This window comes from Carassius carassius, chromosome 17 (assembly GCF_963082965.1).
Source record: "Carassius carassius chromosome 17, fCarCar2.1, whole genome shotgun sequence".
Lineage (NCBI taxonomy): Eukaryota > Metazoa > Chordata > Actinopteri > Cypriniformes > Cyprinidae > Carassius > Carassius carassius.
In genome coordinates, this window is record NC_081771.1 from 1,252,203 (window position 1) to 1,274,232 (window position 22,030).

General features: G+C 35.1%; 1 protein-coding gene across 5 annotated transcripts in view; it reads left to right on the plus strand.

Moving 5' to 3' along the window:
* Positions 1-1,927: 1,927 nt before the first annotated feature.
* The window catches only part of tox2 (TOX high mobility group box family member 2), a 112,829-nt gene continuing 92,726 nt past the window's right edge, over positions 1,928-22,030 (plus strand). The window contains exon 1 of one of the 5 annotated variants that reach the window (XM_059570360.1): positions 1,928-2,175. In XM_059570360.1, the coding sequence (XP_059426343.1) occupies positions 2,074-2,175 (102 nt within the window). In that variant the 5' untranslated portion in view covers positions 1,928-2,073. The remainder of the gene's footprint in view (positions 2,176-22,030) is intronic. The other 4 variants (XM_059570361.1, XM_059570363.1, XM_059570364.1 and 1 more) reach the window with 4 other exon arrangements.

Consider the following 22,030-nt stretch of genomic DNA (forward strand, 5'->3'; position numbering starts at 1 on the left):
AATAATATATAGTAGGAAATGTGATGACAAATCAGTAATTTAAATGAATGAATACATAAATAAATGAATGAATGTATGAATGAATTAATAATATGTGCATAGACAGATTAAAAATGAATACAAATAAATATCAAATAAATAAAACAAATAAAAATAAATAAATAATAAAAATAGTAAAAATAAAAATGAATTGTGTAATTTTCTGTGGCACTATCAGCACTTCAGAATAACAAAAATAATTCTGTTCAGACTGTTTCCAAACAGGTTTCCGCATTCCCTTCTGTTATTCAGCGATAAACAGATAACAGAATCTAATCTCGTGTTATTGGGTCTCAGACAAAAAGATAAAAGTTCTGAAACGCCACGATGTTATATATTTTGAGGAATAGTTAAATCAGCTTCTTTCTTGTGATTTTGGGGTGAAATAATGACCCTTTTGTGAGATTCGGTCAATTAAAGCTGTAAGGCAGTAATTGGTTTCTGGGGGTCGTTGGGTTGCAGCTTATCAGTGCTTCATAAATAAAACAAATCTTTGCACTAGCAACGTTTTTTGTCCCTGCCCTTTGTTGAACACAAGAGGATGCTGGGAAGGGAGGCACTACACATTCCAAAGCCATGATGCAATGGAATCCCTGAGCCTGTTAACCCCTAAATATACACGCACACAGATACATAAAACATGCATGTGCATGCACATAAATGCAATGCATGAACGCCTATGTTCTCTCTTTCTCTCTAACGAGCGTCTGCTCCACATGCCTGTTGAGTTCTCCATCTGTGGCTTTTATTAAACAAGTTCCCACCCCAGGACCCTCTCCAACACACTCACACTAACTGCATGAGGCACAATAAGCATGTTGACAAGCACACGGTCGTGGAGAGACAACAAGTGTCCTACTGCGATGACAATGACAGCTCACTCACAACCTCGCCAAACACACACACACACACACACAAACACGCAAATGATGCGCATTCTGAATGCAACTGTGCTAGAATACAAGCAGTTCTGCAGCGGAGTTAGTGGTCTGTTCATCAGGAATGTTTAACATTAGATTTGTTTTCCTCTTAAAAGGCTTAAAATGCACATTGAAAAATCAGATAGATAGATAGATAGATAGATAGATAGATAGATAGATAGATAGATAGATAGATAGATAGATAGATAGATAGATAGATAGATAGATAGATAGATAGATAGATAGATAGACAGGCAAAGGGTGTTTATGATTGGATGGTTTATTCAGTGGCTTTATGTTTCTTTCTCAGAACATCTATTGATGCATTCGGGGAGAATTTTCTTAAAGGTTTTTTTTTTCTGCAACTAGTCCAAACAGTTTTTGAGGTCGTTGTTTGTGAAGCAGTGATCAATTCAACCTGTATGTCCCATCTCAAATCTTTCTCATCCATCTCTACTTCTTTTCCTTCCAGCTCCCATCGGCAGAGGTCGCCTGACATTTCACATGGAGGAGTCACACACACACACACACACACACGCGCGCGCACGCGCACAGATTTCTGTGATTCTGTATTTCTCAAAGTTATGATACATACTGTTTTGTATTGGAAATTTAGTGTGAAAAATACAATAAAAATGTTTTAAATGAATTTCGGGTACTGTAGCCTATATATTGTTTTTTTAGCCTACACTTTTGTTTATTAAAAACAATTTAAATAGCATTCCGTTAAAGTGTTTTGTTAAAAAGAAAACATTCTAACGTTTCACTTATACTGAAAACTACTTTATAAATACATCATTTTAACTTATATTTAATATATGAACAGGTATAGGCTTTTTCCGGTTATTGTGCGTTAAAGCGCGTAAATAATCGCGAAAAACCATCCACCGAGCATCACCGCGCGCGGCTTCATATGGAACAGAACCAGTCCTCTGAACGGATGTGAGGAGAGCGAGAAAAGAGGCTCAACCCCTTTCTCTTTCAGTCGTTCTGTTGCTTTTTGTTTGGGTTAACAATAGAGAGAGAGAGAGAGAGAGAGAGAGAGAGAGAGAGAGAGAGAGAGAGAACAGAAGCGCGAGCTGCTCTCCATGTATTCAGTCTAGCGGAGCGGGCGATGGATGTGAGATTTTACCCTGCACCTCCTTCAAGCGTGGGCTCCTGTACATTACCCACCGACAGCAGCCTCTCCTCTCTGGACTATTACCACTGCAACAAGGTAATTCACCCCACCGTGCGTTGGCTTCGTCTTCTTCTTTACGCACCGGTTCAGTTTCTCTTCCCAAGATGGGAAATAACCTGCTTCATTCACATCAGGGCAGTTTCGTCTGATTTAGAATGAACATCATGTTATTTAGTGTAGGCTGCGTATGGTGAACGTGTTAGTTTTGTGCGCGCATTGGTGGGTGATGCGAAACCTCGGACGCGCGTGCATCTCCGGACAAGCTGGAAAACAGTCCCAAACTTAGTTTGGTATCGCGGGAATCGTGCACTTGCACTTGCATCACTGTATCTGCTGGCATATTCGTCCGAAACCGGGCTGTTAGTTAATTTTGGCAATGCACCTGAAAAGCATTAGGCTGAGAAAACTAAATATCAGCTTGTTTTTCCCGCGGGAAGATGGAGAGCTCCCCTCCAGCACCTCACTGAAAATGAGTTACAGCAGACACGGAGCGCTTTTTTCTTCTGTCTGAATTAGCTTCACAATTGCTTTGTTGATAGAGCTGCATCCCTCTGTGACGTATCGCACTTCCACGTGTTAGAAGTAGCGCACAATTAATTAGTTCTCAGGCGCGTTATTTATTGATCCATCACGGCTAATCTCTCTGGCAGGATTTCTAGTTATGTGCATTTGTTTCTGCTTTTGATTGAAATGAAACAAGACAGTTCGAGACCCAAAACAGCGGATTGTGAGTTTAGCTTTTTCAGCAATATTCATAAAAAACATAGAAGTAGGTTATATTTTGAACAGGATAATGTTGCTTACGGGTCGATGTGTAGTGCTGAGTGGAAATAGCATGTGCACTAAGATTAGTCGTCAGTAGAGGCTGACTAGTATAAGAAATTCACTTTACATCCTCATTACTCTACGGAATAAACATTCACCTGATGTCGTGAATTAAGAGTACAGAGTAGCTTAATTCAAGTCAAATTTGAGCCGGTAATGCTTCTTGAGTTTTAATGGTTTGTGCATAACGGAATTCAATAGGCTACCAGAATTTATGTTATAGTTCATGTTGTTATTTGTCGGTTTTGTTTGCCTGTGTCATTTGTAAGTTCCTATAAAAGTGTGCTGTTTAGCTCTCATGTTGTAGATTGCAAAGGTAACATCAAACTGTACAATTTGCACGTTGTTTACGTCGAATCGGAGTGAATGCGTGTATTAAAGCGTAAATCGAGCGGTATAGCGATAACATTGTGTTGTGTTCGTGAAACTTGAACAGTAGTTAAACGCCACCAAACCGGATGTTGAATGACAACATTTGACTATATCTATTTGAATTTTCGAATAAGCTGCCTTAATATGAATTTGCACATTATTATACATGAACCAATCAGCTGTGAGAATTTTTGGGCCCGGTTACGACTTTTCGTTTTACCGCCACTATTTTTTGTTAATTGTGTATCACTTAGGACGTCATAGTTGTATTTTTTGAACTCAATGTGTGACACACACACACACACACACACACACACACACACACACACACACATATATATATAGCTAGATATATGAATTACGTTGGCTTTTAAGAGTAAGTGCATTATTTTATAACACCACTTTCTTTAGAAGCATTTTTTTTTTTATAAAGACATCCTGTGATAGAGCTTAAAATGCAGTCATCCTAACAGAGAGTAACTCATAATTTGCTGATGGGTGTTTATAGTAGGGTGTCAGAGTTAAGCTTGTGGCTCTGAGCATATGGAAAAGATCAGCCGGCGAATGGAGAGCAGAGTAATCTAAGCCAACTCCATATGTTGAAAAATGATCCCGTGCAAGTGGACATTATGAAGCAAAATTTTAGGGTAAAAGCCTGCTCTCCCCACCACAATGGCCCTCTTTATGTGCCCCAGCTTTAATAATGCAATATTCTCCAACATTCTTGAGAGGCCCCAAATGAAGGTCACGTATGGAGGTCTTGCATTAATATGTAATGTCTTAGTGTTTGCGTGAAGTGGTTTACTGTGGTGCCACATGAACCGGAAATAGTTCTGAAAAACTAGGCCATCCATGATAAGTGACTATCGTTTCCTGTCGCTAACACACAAACATGCTACATGCTGCATTCCTGAGCCATGCATGAGCTTTTTCATGCTTGTACGTGAAGTATGAAGTGTAGTAGATGGTGGAAGTTTGCATATACTGTGTGACAAACCAAAACAAGAGAATCTCACATTTTCGAGGTTCTAATATATGCTGTATTTAAAAATTAATAAACAAAAAAAAATCTAAATTAATAATAGTTTACAGGTATTATTTTAGAAGACTTATACTAAGTGTAATCCCATTGAAGGAATCTATGTTTATGTTTAAGTGCACTATCCACTAAAATCTTTTATTGTTAGGTTAGCAGCATTTCATAAATTTATGTGCTTTGATTTATGGTCATCATGGATGCACTTTTTTCTACTTTTTCCAGTTGTACATCCAAGAAAATGAATAAAAATAGTGTTTTTATTATTATTATAATTTTTTTTTTTTAATGGTGGCCACCATCTTGATACACGAGACGAATGCGTTTTTGTCATAGTCACGTTTGAGTTTGCGAAATAAACTTTTGCATTGCTCTAATGTACATAAGGGGGCGACAGATTTCACTTTAAGAAAGTGGATGTGTTGTTATTCAGCTAGCTAGCAGTAAACACATCATATTTACATAACAATGCACCAAATTGCATTTGTGTAGATAGAAGACTGTATTTTGAGAATATATATGTTGTGCAGTAAAAGTGCCATCACATTTATCATTGTTCAGTGCATTTTTGTGGACGAAATCTAGTCGTTTCAATAGGAATCCATACAATTGGGAATTTCGAAAGGGTGAAAGATTTTGCGACAAGTTCAATGCATTTACCAACAGAAAGCTGCTTGATGTAAATATGACTTTTTCTGTACTTTTGACAATTAAGAAATACAATTCTTTGCCTATGAATTTCCTTAATGAGACCTCAATATAAGACTGTAAATTAGCATGTAAAGGTTATATATGTTGATTTGTTCATATCCTGTTTTTATGCATGCATACAGTTTGCAGGCAGTTATAGTTAAACCTCAGAATAGGGAAGCAACTTTACAGCTATAACAACCAGGCAATCGATAATACATTAACCAGTGTCATCATCTGCCCTGCAGCAAACCTGCCAGATCCATACTTCCAATGCAAACACACCCTCCACTGCTGCTAGTAACTGCTTTGACAGTATTTACCCAAGCGCCCATTGGTCAAATGGTGCAAAACCTAGTTTTAAGAGTTTGTGCAAGATTTTAGGTCGGCATTCTTTTCTGGCGTCTTCATGCTGAAGTTTCAGTTGAGCTGTGACTCATTCTCACTTTGAGTATGCTGACTTTCTATCTCTCGTTTTCATGAGTGGGTGTATTGTTTGTTAAGCATACGCTCTGTGAATTCCTGCTCTAAAGGCCATCTCTTCATAAATGCATGTTTCACCCAGAGAATATTTGTTCGAATGCATTATGACTTGTGCATTGCCCGGGGCTCATTCTCTGCGTTTAAAATTGAAGTTGGATAGGTTAAGAGAAGATGGACCACTTCCCCCTCTTCACCGACGTTACTGTATTAATGCAGACAGAGATATGCAGACCACAGCTAACCGTGACTCATATAAGTGTTACAGACAAGCCGACTACTTCTGACTCTTAGATCATCAAGTATATTCATAGCACTCACTTGTGTTACTATGTCAAGAGTTTGATTTTCAATAGATCGATTTTTGTGATAATCAGCATGAAATCAAAATCGATTCTATTTACTGTACTTTCTTAATGCATGATTCTGGATTTATCGCTAATGATTCATCAGGGTGTGGTATTTAAAATAAAACATTTGCCTTCATTATACCTTCATTGAAGATGCAATCATTTGCACCATCATGGATCCAATTATTCCATCTCATCCTACATTTTTCTCATCAAAGATCTTGTTGCATTGGAAATATGTCAGATTATTGACGTGAAATGGGATGCAAATGCAATTTCACGGTTGACATCAAAGCAAAGAAGCTTAGTAGAGCAGGTTCGGACGCTGTAATTGCCACTGTGAGTTTCGTAGACGTTTGACTTTCACTTTTATTGTACATCCAAGTGTCAGCCGTCAAAAGAAATGGCACATCAGATGTTAAGCGGCAGCCAAAAAACTTTATCGCTCCTGAATCAGATCCCTGTTAGTGGGTGGCAGTGGCACATTACCAGCTGTGTGACGACAGAAAACCTTGATTCATTTGAGGCCTTAACTTATTATTTAGCCTGTTCAAAGAGTCTGTCTCTCTCTGTCTTACTCTTTGAGCTTGTTCTTCGCTGCTTAAACCATCTAAAAATAACTCGTAGGCCTAGCAATTACTGGAAATGGGTGCAGACTGGTGCATCTATGAGCGCAACTGTCTTTAGCTTAAGTAATACTTTAACCAAAATGCATCAGTGCAGTATATACAGGGGAAATGAGAGATTTTCCAAGAAGAAATTTGTGGCTATTATTTTGCATGCATGCTGTGCTTATAAATGAGATCTTTTACGTGTGAGCACGTAATGCATATGGAGACATGCCGTGTACTTTATGTAGACATGCATTAGATCCCGAAGCAGGAACGTGTGATTGCAAAGAAAAAAAATCCTCAGGTTCTGCATGTCAAATCAACGTGCATGTAATTCAAATCAAGTTTTAATGCACAAACATGCAAGGGATTACATATAGATAAATAGCCTATAAATGTTTACTTACATGTTATCTCAAATCATTCAATCTTGTTCACATTAAGACCAGAGAAAACAACGATCTTTTCAGTTTGCATAAAGCAAATGCCGCCGCTAATTACCTTTTCCTGTGTATGACAGTCCTCCTCTTTCCTCGACACTGTAATGGAGATGTGAGATAAAATGAGTCGTCAGGCTGGCTGAGCTGCGTTCTGAACTCGAGGAGGTTAATTAGGTGGAAAGAGGCGGTCGAGGCCTAACAGAAGCTGCGCTGAGCCCTTCATTTGTATGGCAGAGCGGCGTGATCCATCTAACCGTGCTGCCACAACATCATAAACCTGCCTGTGAGCCATTGTTCATTTCTTATTTTCATCCATCAGGTTTATTCGTAGCTGATTTGTGTGTGTAATGTCAACAGGTTTATGAATAGCACAGTATGCATTGGTAAAGTGGGGTCCAAAAGTCTATCAGCACATTAAAATTGTGAGATTTTATTACTTAAACATGCTTTTTCAATACATAAAATTAATTAAATCTTCATGCGGCTTTGCAGTTCATCCAAATATGATGTTGTAGAAGTTCTTATGGCGAGAGTAGATCACACCTATGTTGTGAAATGTAGAATCATTCACGACGAGGCTCTTCACGGCCCTGCTGTGAATCTGTATTGCTGAGGTGCGGAGTGAAAATGTCTGTGCACTCTGTGGTGAGCGAGACCTTTTCAGAACTATTCAACGCTTTGCTTTATGAGTCAGAACCACAAAACTGTGTTACAAAACTCCCAATACCTGTGTGAAATACAGAGATCTAAGAGAGACCCATAGAATGTGCACTATGTGAATTTCACGTGGATACTGTGGAAATTAGTTTGCATTGCATTTTTAAAGATTTTGTATACTTCCTGTCATTAAATCTGTGTATTTGTGTGTGTGTATACAGTATATAAATACAAAAATGCATTTGCATTGCATTTCAGTTATTTGGTGAATCATGATTTCTCTCATAAAAAAAAAAAAAAAAAAAAAAGAAAAAAAAAAAAAATATATATATATATATATATATATATATATATATAGCCTATATAATGAAATGACAGAAAGAAATACATATAAATATATTTATACTTATTTATCATTTAATTTAGTGTCTGTATATATATATATATATATATATATATATATATATATATATATTTATACTGTATATCTCTTGTATAAGTCTTGAAAAGTAGCTTAAATGCAATACACACACACACACACACACACATATATATATATATATATATATTATATATATATATATAATTCAATTAAATGGCAAAAATAAATAAAACCAAATATATTTATACTCAGAGGTGGGTAGTAACGAGTTACATTTACTTCGTTACATTTACTTGAGTAATTTTTTGGGGTAACGAATACTTTTCGGAGTATATTTAAAGATGAGTACTTTATACTCTTACTTGAGTAAATTTTTGGGGAAAAATCTGTACTTTTACTTCGTTACTGTGGGCGACGCTCCTCTCGTTACTTTATCTTAATGCAATAAATGTTATAATGCTTCAGTTTATTCCAAACGCGCCGTCTACTTTTCTCTGGGCAATGAACGATGCCCATTCGCGAATGATTCATTCTTTTGAGTCAAATCTGTTCAAAGGCTTGATCAAACCAATTGGCAAACGAGTGAATTGGTTCATGAATCAGTTTGAATGATTCGTTCAGTTCCCTGCCGCACGCGCTGAGCATCTGAAGTGGTTCACTCGGAGTTGTAACGTTTAAGAACAGAAAGAGCGTTGAAAACGTGGCTGGAACTGCACTGAATTGAAATCTGCAAAGGTTATTATTTGCTAGCGATGGAGATCCTTATTAGATGAACACCGCGTGTGCTGTCTACTGTTTAACAGGTAATAACTTGGGCTACATTCGATTACAGTACATGATACCACTGTGACATTAGTTTGTTGTACGTGTGTGGCTTATAACAGAGGAGAGTCAAGTTGAATGCAGCTTCCAAACTACAAAAAATAGCCGATTAAGATTTTATTAATTTTAATACAATCACTTCGGTGCGAGTACGTTCAGCAAGTCATAGCAACAGCTGCTGAATTCAGATCTGTGATCGCTTGCTGGCGCTTAGCCAGAGATAGATGTGTTTTTACAGCACTGCACATTATAACCAATCAAACATGATTCTTTTGAGCTTATTAAAGCATTGGCCAATCAGAGGCGTTCCGATGAGTCATCGCTAAAATGCCGGTGCTTCCTTCACTCGCTCACTGACTGAATACCTCTTTCTGGCGAATTCTCTCGTCAGAAACAACAAAGTGCAGATGTGTGTACGAATCTTTAATTAAGATATTGATTTCACAGTGTTAGCAGTTTCAGTGATTTTAATGGGAGTTTCTGAGAGTGATTGAAATCTAGACTGTCAGTGAAAATGATCTTTAATAATGTAAATGTTATTTGCTCTCTTTCTGAACAATGAAAGATTAGTAGCAATATTTATATCACATTAACTTTCAATGTTAAATTCACATTTAATATAAAGTCAGTCGTATTAAAAATATGTTATGGCATGACACCTATATCTGTTACTTAAGTAAACAGACAGGGTTTTATAATAAATTACATAAATTGGAGTAAAGGCTGATGAAATATATACATTTATACACACACACATACATTACATACATTTTATCTATATATCTAAATAAAAATAGGCTCAGTATATATGACCCAAAGTAACTAGTAACTAACTACTTGAGTAGATTTTTTTATCCGATACTCTTTTACTCTTACTCAAGTAACTATTCAAGACTAGTACTTTTACTTTTACTTGAGTAAATATTTCTAGAAGTACTTTTACTTTTACTTGAGTACAGTTTTTGGGTACCCACCTCTGTTTATACTTATATTATACTTTATATTTATCTTAGCACTACATTGCTCTGTAGACATTGTTATCTAAATCTTAAAAAAACAAAGCACTTGCATAGTGATTTTTACATCATGGGACATTAATAACCATTACAAGTTTGTTTTAGCTCAGACTAAAACAGCTGAAGACTTTGGGTGACCACTGTGCAAAATGCAAAAATGACAACGCATCTTTCTTCCCTGTATCCTGTATAAAAGTGTCTGCAGCCCAGTCCCAGTCTCAGACAGGGATGCAGTAAATGTAGCTGGAGTTTTGTGAAGCGCTGTCAGTATCTGTGGGGGTGCAGGACAGCGGTGCACTAATTGGCCTTGGCAGAGAGAGAGAGCGAACGCGCTGGAGGTTTGACGCGCTGAATGGCTGCTGGCTGCATGGTGAATAGCAACTGATTCAGTAATGCAGCCGGTAAATAATAACGATGCCTGTCCGCGGGGGAAAGAGAGCTGCACAGACCTCTGGGACACTTGCTGATCTGGCCAGCGTTAAAGAGGCCGGGGTTTAGTAACTGCTGCAAGATGGGAATCTGGAGATGTGTGATCATCCCTTCAGGTGACGAGCAGTTTGTCTCAGGATTTCACTGCTGCTGTGGTCTGAGAAGTCAAAACTGACTTTATTTACTTTCTTAGTGCATGTTCCTGACGCAATTGTGAATGATTTATCACTGCACTGAAAAACTGCATTCATAATCTTTCACCAAAATGCAATAACTTGCTTTGACTCTTAAATGACTTTCCGTTCAGTTGACATCCAACCACTTCTGATACATTTCAGCCATTTTTCACCCTCCAATCAGTTTCCAGTGGATAAAATTGGTAAAAAGTTTTGTTTTCTCATTGAATATTCAGTTTCACTCAGAAATGTGTTGAGAACATCATTTCATGTTGATTTTAAATTAGATTTGTTTCCAGTTGCAAGTTATTGGTAAAAGGTTGTGTAGGCGGTAAAGTAAATTAATTGCAGACTTTTTTTTGTGGACCAGATTGTTAAAAATAAAACCAAGTGAGCATTTGCTTTTAGCTGAATGGTTGAAATATTTATTGTAAAATTGAATAAATAATATAATTAAATTATATGCATGATGCATGCGAGCTAATTAAGATCTATGTGCATTGTGAAACACTTTACAAAAAGAAGTTAGTTATATTAGTTAATGAGCAATAATGTTAATTTCAGCAAGAAGTATTTCATTTTTTAAATCAAAAGTTAAATTTTTTAATGCACTGCGAGTTAATATTGCACAATAAGGGCATTAACAAAGATTAATCAACGTTTGCTCATAGTTATTAGAGCATTAACTTTCTTAACTAATTAATTAACTACTGTAAACAAACAATACCTTACTGTAACATGTTGCCAACGAAATGTATCAATTTAACTGATTTAAACTCTAATATGATACATCACACATTATTATAAAGTAGAAAAATGCCTTTATAATCTTTCTTCGAAATGCAATAACTTCTTGTCTTTTTAAACAACTTTTAATTTAATCTGACATCACTAATACTGTTGTTTTATACCCTGCATAGGTTTTTTATTACAGTAATTATAATATAAAGGCTTATTAAGTTGGAGAATTAACCATTTAATGCAACGAATGCAATGAAAATTGGTGGTCTGCGCACATTTGGTACAAAAAGACGGAATGCAACACATTGAATTGAACACGAACATGAAAAAATATGTCTATTTTGCAGATCCTAATAAAAATTCATCGATCTGCATTAGAATCGACCGCTGAGAACTGTTGCAGTATGACCTCAAAATGAACTGATGAAAATACACAAAAACTGAACTGGAAAAAAGGCCAAGACATTAATTCAGATCCCCCCCGCGGGGCTGCAGGGCACTTTGATCAGAAGCTGTCAGTGCTTGATGTGGGCCAGTGTTTCCTATCCGTCAGCGCCTTACAGAACTGTGGCATACGGCTCCGGACCCCCCTTCAGGATGTGGTGGGCTCGCAGTAGCTGCACCCCTAAATGCATGTACGCAAATAGCATCCGGGATGGGTGCATGCACCGTTTTTTAAAGGTGGTCATAATGCATGGAAATCTGAGGCGGGAAAAAATGGACTGGACATTTTTCTTGGATGCATTATTTCTCGGCTGACCATAATTGTCAGTCAGCGGGTTTGGAGACCCAAAAACGAGTCCCGCCACCAGATGTTGCCGCACTCTGATTATCACTTTGAAAGACAGAAGTTTATTGTTCTAGCGTAGCTCAGAACTCAAAACCAAGGAATTGTTGACGGATGGTTTCAGAACAGGCGAACAATTGCATAGCTGTTTCACTCTTACGTGAAATTCATATTTATACATATTGCATGTGCATCTAAATGAATTAAATTAAAACATTTACCCTTTATTTCCCAGCAGGCTGAGCGATTGTTTTATATCTCGCTATAAAATGGCTGCTTGTGTAAGTTTGAAATAGGAAATATCTTTGTGGCAGCTGAACCTAAACCAAACAGGATGGCATTGAAGAGTTCGCACAGCTTCTTTGTCACCCACGTGTGTGTGGTTTTCAGTTCATCGCTTGTTGGTCAGGAAGTGTTTTAACCCCTGATGCACATGTGAGCACAGACGATTTCATCAGGTACAAAAATATGTCATCTGAGGATTTGGTTGTAAGATTTCAGAGCCTAAATGATGCATTTATGATGCTCGGATGTATATATTTTGTCAGATGCATACAGTTGACGTTTTGCATGAACCTCATCCGGATGTTATTGACATTAGACGCAGATCAGGCTGATTGGGTTTTCTTTACGTCAGCAAACGTGACTTTAATCAAAAGATCATGTGCATTATCAAAGAGTTTCTAATTAAGGCATGAAGATGCATTATAAATATTGATTTTATCTTTTATGATTTGATTGCATGGTGAAAAGTGTCTGGAAATTGCAGATGGCTGACTTTGCACTGATAAATCATTCACATTTCAACAGGAACTCATATTAAGAAAGTAAGTCGAGTGCATTTTGACTTCAGCCCATAAAAAGCCTATTTTTGGTCTGGAGCTGGAGCATTTCTCAATGACTAACTAGTGTTGTTTCTTTGGAGGTGTTCTGTCGTCCTGCTGCGGGGGATTTTAAAGGAAGTGTTACATAAATACAATGAAAGCACTCAGTGATTATTTTTAGCGGACTCGGCTTCATTGTGGACCTGTCACCTCGCTCATCTGCGGCTTTCTACACAGATCCACAAAGAAAAAAAGAAAAAAGTTTTTGTGAAAGCATTCGAGCTCATCTTACCGAAAGCACTTCGTCCGGCTTGCAAAGCACTGCTGGAAATGAGTTATGAAAGCACAAAGTGCTTCTAAATGATATGAGGGTCCAATAAATGTGAATTGTGGTGGTTATAAGAAAAAATAATAATGTGATATCTCTGAAAGTGTTTATTGTGAAGTAATTGTAGAGTCAGGGTGAAGAGGTTCAAGTCAAAACTGCCTCAAAGAGCCATTCACAACTCGTTTTAATATCATAACACCACTAACAGGGAACATTCCCATAATGTTGTTAGGTCAAAATATTCTTAAAATCATGTTTATGGAAAAAGAGAGGAAACATTCTTAAAGCAATGTTCTCGGAATGTCCTTATGGTGTTATTTGTATGTTCACAGAGTTTGTTCAGAACTATGTTTCATAACGTTCTTCAGTGATAACAAGAGAACGTTCTAATAACGTTTTCAAAATGACAGAATGGAATGTTCCTCTAACATTCACATAATCAGGATCAAACGTTATTATACGTATTAAAAGTGGATGTTTTGAACATTTAAAAAACTGTCAGAAATAATGTTTTCAAAAAGATAAAACGTGACATTTCTCTAACATTCAAATAACCAAGAAAAAACATTCTTTGGTGTTTTAAATGTTAAGAGAACATTCAAATGTAACATTCTCATAACATTTTCAAAATGATAGAATGGAATGTTTGCATAACCAAAAAAAAAAAAATGCATTCAACAAACTGGACATTTTGAATGTTTAAAAATATTCTGATATAAAAAATTATGTTTTCATAAAGGTTTGAAAATGATAAAATGGGACGTTTCCCTAACGTTTACATAGCCAAGAAAAGCAGACATTTTAAACATTGAGAGAACATTCAAATGTAACATTCACTTAATGTTTTCAAAAAGATACAATGGAATGTTATTCTAGCATTCCTCTAACCAAGAAGACACTTTCTTAATACTTCAAAAAAGAGAGAGAGAAGATTAATGCTTAAAAACATTCAGAAATAATATTTCATACAGTTAAAAATGATAAAAAGGTATGTTCCTCTATTTTATTTATGGGTGTTTTGAACGTTGAGAGAACATTCAAATGTAACATTTTCAAACATGTTCAAAATGATAGAACGGAATGTTTCTATTACGGTCGCATAGCTATGAAGTAACATTCTTAATACATGAAAAACACTTAATATTAATGTTAGTGGAACGTTATTGGGAAAACATAATTTTTTACTTTCACTTTCACTTTCACTTTCACTTTTATGAGTTGGGAGGGAATGTTTTACATTTCTGTTGGGAAAATATAAAAATAAAAATGGTGCATTCTGACCAAAATCGACTTAAATAATAGTTTTCTAAAGCTGTATTTAAATCTCAATGTGCAGCTGAAAAGAAAACATTTGATGAAAATGAAAGTCAGACATGAATTGTTCACAATACATGGAAAGTGTATAGGAGGTTAATAGTGATAGATGTTGATTTTGAGGGTGTTATAGCAGACTGCAGTCAAACAGGCCCTCGTCAGGACACGAGGGCTGCAAAAACACATTTCACAGAAGTTTTACGAGCTGTAAACGCAGGAAACTTTGACAAGGCCTGGAAGTTGCTGATATTGTTTGGGCTGTGATTATCTGCCGGTCTGACAGCCCACCTGAACCAGCTGAAGTGAAGCTAAAGCTAACGGAGAAAATACCACAGAACTCGCAAAACCAACTCAGCTGTGACCAACTAGCATTTCCCTGTGGGATTTGAGGCAGATCGTCACCCCTTTAGTGTTTTTATATCTCCCTGTATTACTTTCAGCATTATGGCTATATTATATATATATATATATATATATATTTATTTGTTAAGGCTATTATTATGACTTTTTTAAAGATTATTTATATTTCACCTAATTTCTTCATCACATTAATGCAATTATAAAAAAAAATATTTTTTTAAACAGTTAATTTCTTTGTATATTATTTGTAGTATAATTATTTGTGTATACAAATTAAAACAATTACTAAGTAAAATAAAAAAAAACTATATATTTAGTCTGTATATATACACTATAAAACTATTTTATAATTAATTTGCTCATTTAATATTTAATATACTATTATTTAATTTTATTTAAACAATGTATGCATGTATTTAGAGTATAATATTATATAATATAATCTTGTTTCTTTATGTAATTTATATAATTGTGTTTTTAATTTCATGCTTGAAGAATATTTTATTTAATTAATAATATTTTGTGCAATATGATATATAATAATACTAAATTGTATATATATGCATAATATTTTATTTTAAAGTATTTATAATACATTTTAGCATTTGTTGTAATATTAAATATGTCAAACTGGAGGACATGAGATAAATAAATAGAGCGGATGCAGAGGAATGCAGGAGAGAGACGCTGGACAAACACAAGCAGGAACGCACACCTAAAGGACACTTCATCTGCAATGTTCGGGTCAGACGTGTGTTGCACAGCTTTAGAACAGAAACACACCATTTGCATTTGACTCTCAGAAGTGTGAGCTTGAAGCTTTCTCGTGAAATTAACAGGAAGACGTGAGCTGCTTTCGTCTTGACCTGTGACCGTGTCGTCTGTGAGTGGCTCTTCATTATCACAGATAAACATTGTTCTGTTCAGGTTCACCTGCTTAACAATTCATCTCTTCATCATTGCATATTTCTAAATCTGAGCTGAAAGCCTTTCGAGTGGCGTCAAGGCCTTTAAAGTGTGTGGGAAACAAAAAATCACAAATAAGACCATTTTTTTTTGACCTTGTTAAGCATTAAGATTCAATTGAGAGCGAATGGAGACTTGCTTCATTCACCCCAAAATGAAAAGTCCATCATCATTTACTCACGTGGTTCAAAACCTTTATAACTTTGTCTTTTTGGACACAAAAGAAGATATTTTGGAGGAACTGAACAACATTAGAGCCCATTGACTGCATGAAGAAAAAAAAATCTTGTTTTTATATCATAGAGGTTTGGAAGGAGTTAATTATGACAAAATGTATGGTATTTAAAAAAGTTTTAATTCTATTTCTATTTATTTAATTCTTTTTAATGGTTTTATTTATATAGAACTTATTTAATACTGTGTCTTGATATCTCTTAAACTAAACCACGACTCATTTCACCTCAATTTTCCATTTAAATAATACCTTCAATTTGTTTTAATTTTGAGAATTTTGACTTTGTGTTTATATATATTTATTTATATTTAAATAAAATGAATGCATTATATATACGATGACTGCATATTGTAATTTTAATTAAAATATATATTTTTTATTTTAGATTTTTTAAATATCTTTAGGTCCATTTTTGTATTTGAATTGAGGATATATTTGAATTTTTGGGTGAATTGTACATTAAAATAAAAATGGCCTCTATTTATTTAATATATGAAGAGTTTATTTGTAAAAAAACCAGATAACTCAATTTTGTTAAATGTTAAATTTTTTTTTTTTTTTATGTTCATTTTTAATTATTTTTTAACCTAATCAAAATTAGAGATGAATTGGAATGCACAATGAAAAAACATCATTTTTGAGAAAACAGTGTTGTCTGTTTTTGCAAAATAACTCTTCATGTGTTTCTGGTTTTATTTTGGTCATGATATACAGTGTGCAAAACCTCTTAAACAACTTTCCCAGTCCTATGAGTTTTTGTGAAATAGCCTGTTTTACTCTGTAATGCAATAAACTGTGGATGAAACACAGTTTTTTAAATCTCACAATAGTCTTAAGATCTGAACATTGTTTAAAAGTGTGTTTAGTGTGTTACCTGTTTGTTACTTGTGTTACAAGTTCCTGTAGCAATGAAAATAGCTTGAAACAGTGTGTATATTAAATCATTTATCATTATTTTGTGGTTATTCTAGGAGAAACGTCTGAGTCAATGTTAATGATCTGATCTGTGTTGGACGTGTGCGAGTGCATGGACCGATGAGGAATGTTTTTTGTTGTTCTAGTTGAGATAATGTACAATCCCAGAGCAAACAGTGAGTTCTCCTTCCAGCTCCTAATCTTTGACACAAAGACACAGGAATCTGGCCCGTGTCTCTCTCTCTCTCCGAGTCTATGGCTGCGTGACAGATTGGAAGAGAGTGTGGGTTGCAGTTGGTAATCACAGACCATAAAGAAAGCATGGCAGAGGAACTGACGGCTGTCTTTATCAAGCCTACAGCATGCCGGAAAAGCAATTTGGTGTCATTTCACTCATTCCGCGGAAGGTAGGAAGCATTTGGGAAAGCCCTGAGCCAGAGAAACACCGCTGGAAACGCAGACATTATGGATTATAAAGATTTAATAAGGGAATTAATTTAGGGACAAACAGGAACTGGATTTGTTGTGTTTGAATACGTGTGTTTGTGAGCTCACAGCAATGTTTCATTGCTCAGCGTGCGCTCTTTCACAGCTCCTGAAATTAGAATAATTAAAAATGCATGAATGAGGAAAATAGCTGTCCTTCAGTAAGATTACAGAGATTTGAAATGAGAAGTGTCCGAGTTCATTTTGAGGTTGTTTGCACACTTCATCTCGGCAAATCTGAACTGTGTTTGAGACATCGCTGAGATCTCAAACTTTAGCAAAACAAGTCTTCTTTTTCTCTCCATGCAATCTCATTTCTGACCAGGAGAAACAATTGAGACGTTGAGGTTTTAACACAGATTTGTCTCATATTTCTCCTGAAATAATACAACTAGATACGTGAGAGCTCGTTGCAGTAAGAGAGTTTAAAATAAATCATTATCTTTGTGAATTTGATGAGAAACCTTTGAGTTGATGCTGAGTTTGTTTACACACGTTCTGGTAAATCTGAGACACTTTTAAGATCTGAAACATTAGGAATCGAATCAAAAAAGCAAAAACATAGAGATTTAAAAGGAATGTGAATCTTTGCATATTTGATGAGAACTATTTAAGACATTTTGGCAAATCTGAGCACTGAGTGAGACATTGTTGAGATCTGAAGCTCCAAAAGTTTAATTTCTCAGAAAAAGACTGGATGTAAGAGTATTAATTAGATTAAAAGTGTTTGAATTCATGCCAAATTTGATTGCACACTTCATCTTGGCAAATCTGACATTGCTGAGATCTAAAATCTAGAAATGATTTCTTAGGAAAAAAAAAAAAGATGCAAGCAAACAAAGTCTCCATGTGATCTCATTTCTGTCTTGGAGAAGCGATTGAGATGCTGAACTGCTGCTTTGGGATTTTCTCTCTTGTGGCATGTTTGCTTGAAGGAACGGCTGCTAGTTTCATGGCCTGAGGACAAAGAGCCCGGGGCTGGTAAACCCAAAACTGCTGAAGTGGTTAAGTAGTCTAGACTCTGGTCTGTCTGCAAATCTAGCATGCACTACTGCATTTGAGCTTTGTTCTGATGACATCTCACCCAAATACAGAACCACAGGGCTGCAAGTTAGCTCCAATCTAAGAGCAGCTAGTTACTGAAAACGCAGCATGTTTGCAATTATTTGAAAGCGCAGCATAAAAACACAAAGCAAAGTTTTCCTGAACATCTGACACATGAAGAGAATGAGATAAATGCTTCGTTTTTCCAGACGTGGTTACGACGGAGTGTAAACTTCAAAATAAAAGCGCCCAGCCAAAATGGCATCACAGCTGGTCTCAACCAGGTCCTCCTTTTGAGGCGTCTTTAGGCAGAGCGCTTTCATAATTGAGTTTTTAAAGACGGCTAATCAGCAAAGCGTTTGGACCAAGCAGACGTGGTTTTTTTTTTTTACCAACTTAGTTTAAAAATATTTTCTTGATTATTTTCCGCACTCTTTTCTCTTGAAAGCTCCTAATTTGTTCGCCTGCTGTAGGTGGAGATTAGGAAACGGAGGAGGAGGTGTGAGACGCCGTGGAAAGTCAGCGATTATTGAGACGCCGCTCCTGTTTTCGGGGTATGCTTGTGGAAATCGTTGCGCCGGTCGTTTGATACTAAAAAGAGAGAGACATACAGTGTTTATGTTTTAAATATATACCTGAAGGACGAATGCACAAATGAATGTTTGTATCGCGGCGTTCCAGGTATGAGTGTTTAAATGAGTTTGACGATGGCTTCACCTCCTCCTTCTTCTTGACATTTCAAAGGTACGAGCCATTCGCTGCTGTAAACCGGGTCTTACTGTAATCTTTCTGTCCCCCCTTTTTTTAATCCATGCTATTGATATTGTGGTAGGGTTATAAACTCTTAATGAGGCTCTGCCTTTATCCCAGTGCCAGAGTTTTGCTGGAAACTATGAAGCAAGCTTTAAAAAGACAAAACGTTTATTTATCGTGATGCTTTAAACCTGGGTTTTCTTACTGTAGTTGTGCTTTGTGATGATCAGATCAACACTGTACTGAACTGTTTATCTTACAAAAGTATATGAGTAGGAAAAAAAGGGAATTATGGTTGGTTGCATGCTTTTGCTGTAGCCTTTAATTCAATGCACAAAATGCACGGTGGTCAGGGTTGTGTTTTTATTTATTTTTTTACCTTGTATAGTTTTGCATGGTCATGGACTTCAGACAAATAAAGGATAAAGTGATTTTATTTACTGTTATAAATGTAGATAATTTACTTTTATGAATTTGGCAGACACGTTCATATTTATAAGTATTCAAATGTAATAAATGGCATGTTTTTGTACTTTGGGGTGGTGCAGAATCAGTATATTGATCCCTTTAAAATATTGTGTGAATGTTTGAAGATTGTTTTGAGAATATTGAACATGGAATTCAAATTGTTTTTTTTTTATAAGTTTGAAAAAACCTTTTTTTTACTATTATAGTGAACTAAAACTAAACTAAACTAAAACTGGACTAAAAGTAAAACCATAAAAATAAAACATTTCAGCTTGAAATGAAATATTAAGAATAATAATAAATAAGAAAATAAAGTAATAAAATATATATATATATATTAATTTATTTTAGTTTATCTTCATTTAGATGAACATGATGAAACTAAAACTAAAATAAAACATTAATAAAAAATGTGAATAATTATTTTAACACACTTACAATAACTTTCATTACTTAACATTAAGACACATTTCTCTTTGGTACTAATGTTAGCTAATGCATAAAAAAACTTAGCATTATTTTTAACCACATTTTTTCTTTAATGAAGTTAACACATTGTCTGATTTGACATTATAATGAATTTAATCTTGTTTGGAGATAAACATGTATTACACGACAGCAATGTTTCACTTATACTTGTTGAGCTTTGATGATAATTAAATTCAGAGCGTTAATGACTTTAATTTTATTATAAATCACATGTGGATTTAATCTAAAAAGTTGCATCATTTACTGATAAATCAGATGCATTTGCAATTCTGTGGTGGAAGCTGAAAGATTTGGTCTGGAAAGTTGTTCGTACTTAGAAAAGTTTATATTTTAGATGTTGTTATTACATTGATTTGTACAAACACAAATGATCGAATATGCATTTCTACTGCACACATGTGAATGAGCTCATAATGCGGTTCATGCTTAATCACATGCAGTAGGACTAATATTAGCATTGTTTAGACTCTCTGCACGTACAGTGTGTTTCAGTTTCCTAAATATGATTTCATTTCACCTCGTCGTGGCCGTGTTGTTGGTCCAGAAGCGTGTGCTTACATCCTCAAACTAACACTGAGCTGCAGCTGTAAACGCTGTGAGATAAAGAGTCTCGTGCAGCTGGAAGTGAAATTAAAACCAGAAGAAAAAAGGCGATCTGCAAATGCAGCCGCAGCCGCAGTAATGGATTTCTTGTGTACTTGTCCTGTCAAATCAGCTCAAGCCTTTTCAAAACCATTTCAGGCCAAATTCACTCTCGGAGCATGCAGCCAATCACTCTGCGTTCTGGATGGGTGAAAAGATGCAAAATTATGCAGATTATAATCCTAGATTACAAGAACCTTTAGAGCAAAACTGGCTGCTTAAACGTGCAAAAGTCACTTTCATCATGTTTTGGAGTAGAAACCTTTTTCTTTCTGAAAGTGTTACTAAATTTCACGATTAATTTCACAAAGAAACAGCATTTAATTGATGGAAATGTGGAAAAACTGAAATAGTATTTTCTTTTAAAATGTTTACCAGTTTAATGTACTTTGAATTTATTTAATTTAATCAATTCATTGTTTTCATATCAGGGTTATAGGTAGCTTAAAATTAAAAAAAAAAAAAAATATATATATATATAAATCATTCTTTCATTCAAAAGCTTTTTACTTATTTCAGCGTTTCTCATTTTTATTTAATTTATCTCTGTGTACTAAAATAACTAAAACTAAAAATGAAAATTAATTTTTATTAATTCAGTTTTTCTAAAAATATTAAATGTTATTTATTAAACATATAAAAATATTTTGAAAATATCATGACGTTTAAATTTATAAAAATTTGGAGTAAATTGTATGAAAACGTGGCTAAAAACAAAAACTTAAAATAAAACTGCAGATTGTTTATAAAATGAACGCAGCCAATAAATAGGTTGAATTACCAAATAAATGAATTGAACGGATATTTAATACTTTACAATGAATAAATAATGATAAATAAATAATATAAATTTGTGTATGTGTCTATAATGTATAAAAAAGTTTAAAATGAATATAAAATATCATTATAGAATTATACTATAATAATTATAATAGAATTATTATGCATTGTAAATTAAAAAATCTAAATATATTACCTATAATAGTGATGCTAAAATAAATGTTTTTCCAGTGCTGTTTCTAGATGGATGTATTCTGGTAAACCTTTAGTCTGGTGATTTGAATGCACTGACGTTTTGCTTGTTTAAACAGTAAAGTCTTCCTATGTTATATGATGTCGAACACTTTAAATACATGCAAAACACAGATCACATCCAAACGCCGTCGGTGTTTGTGTACAATAGACACAGTGATTCAAATGAGATGGCTGGCACTGATTTCCACACATCTAGTGTTACTATACTTGTGCATTGT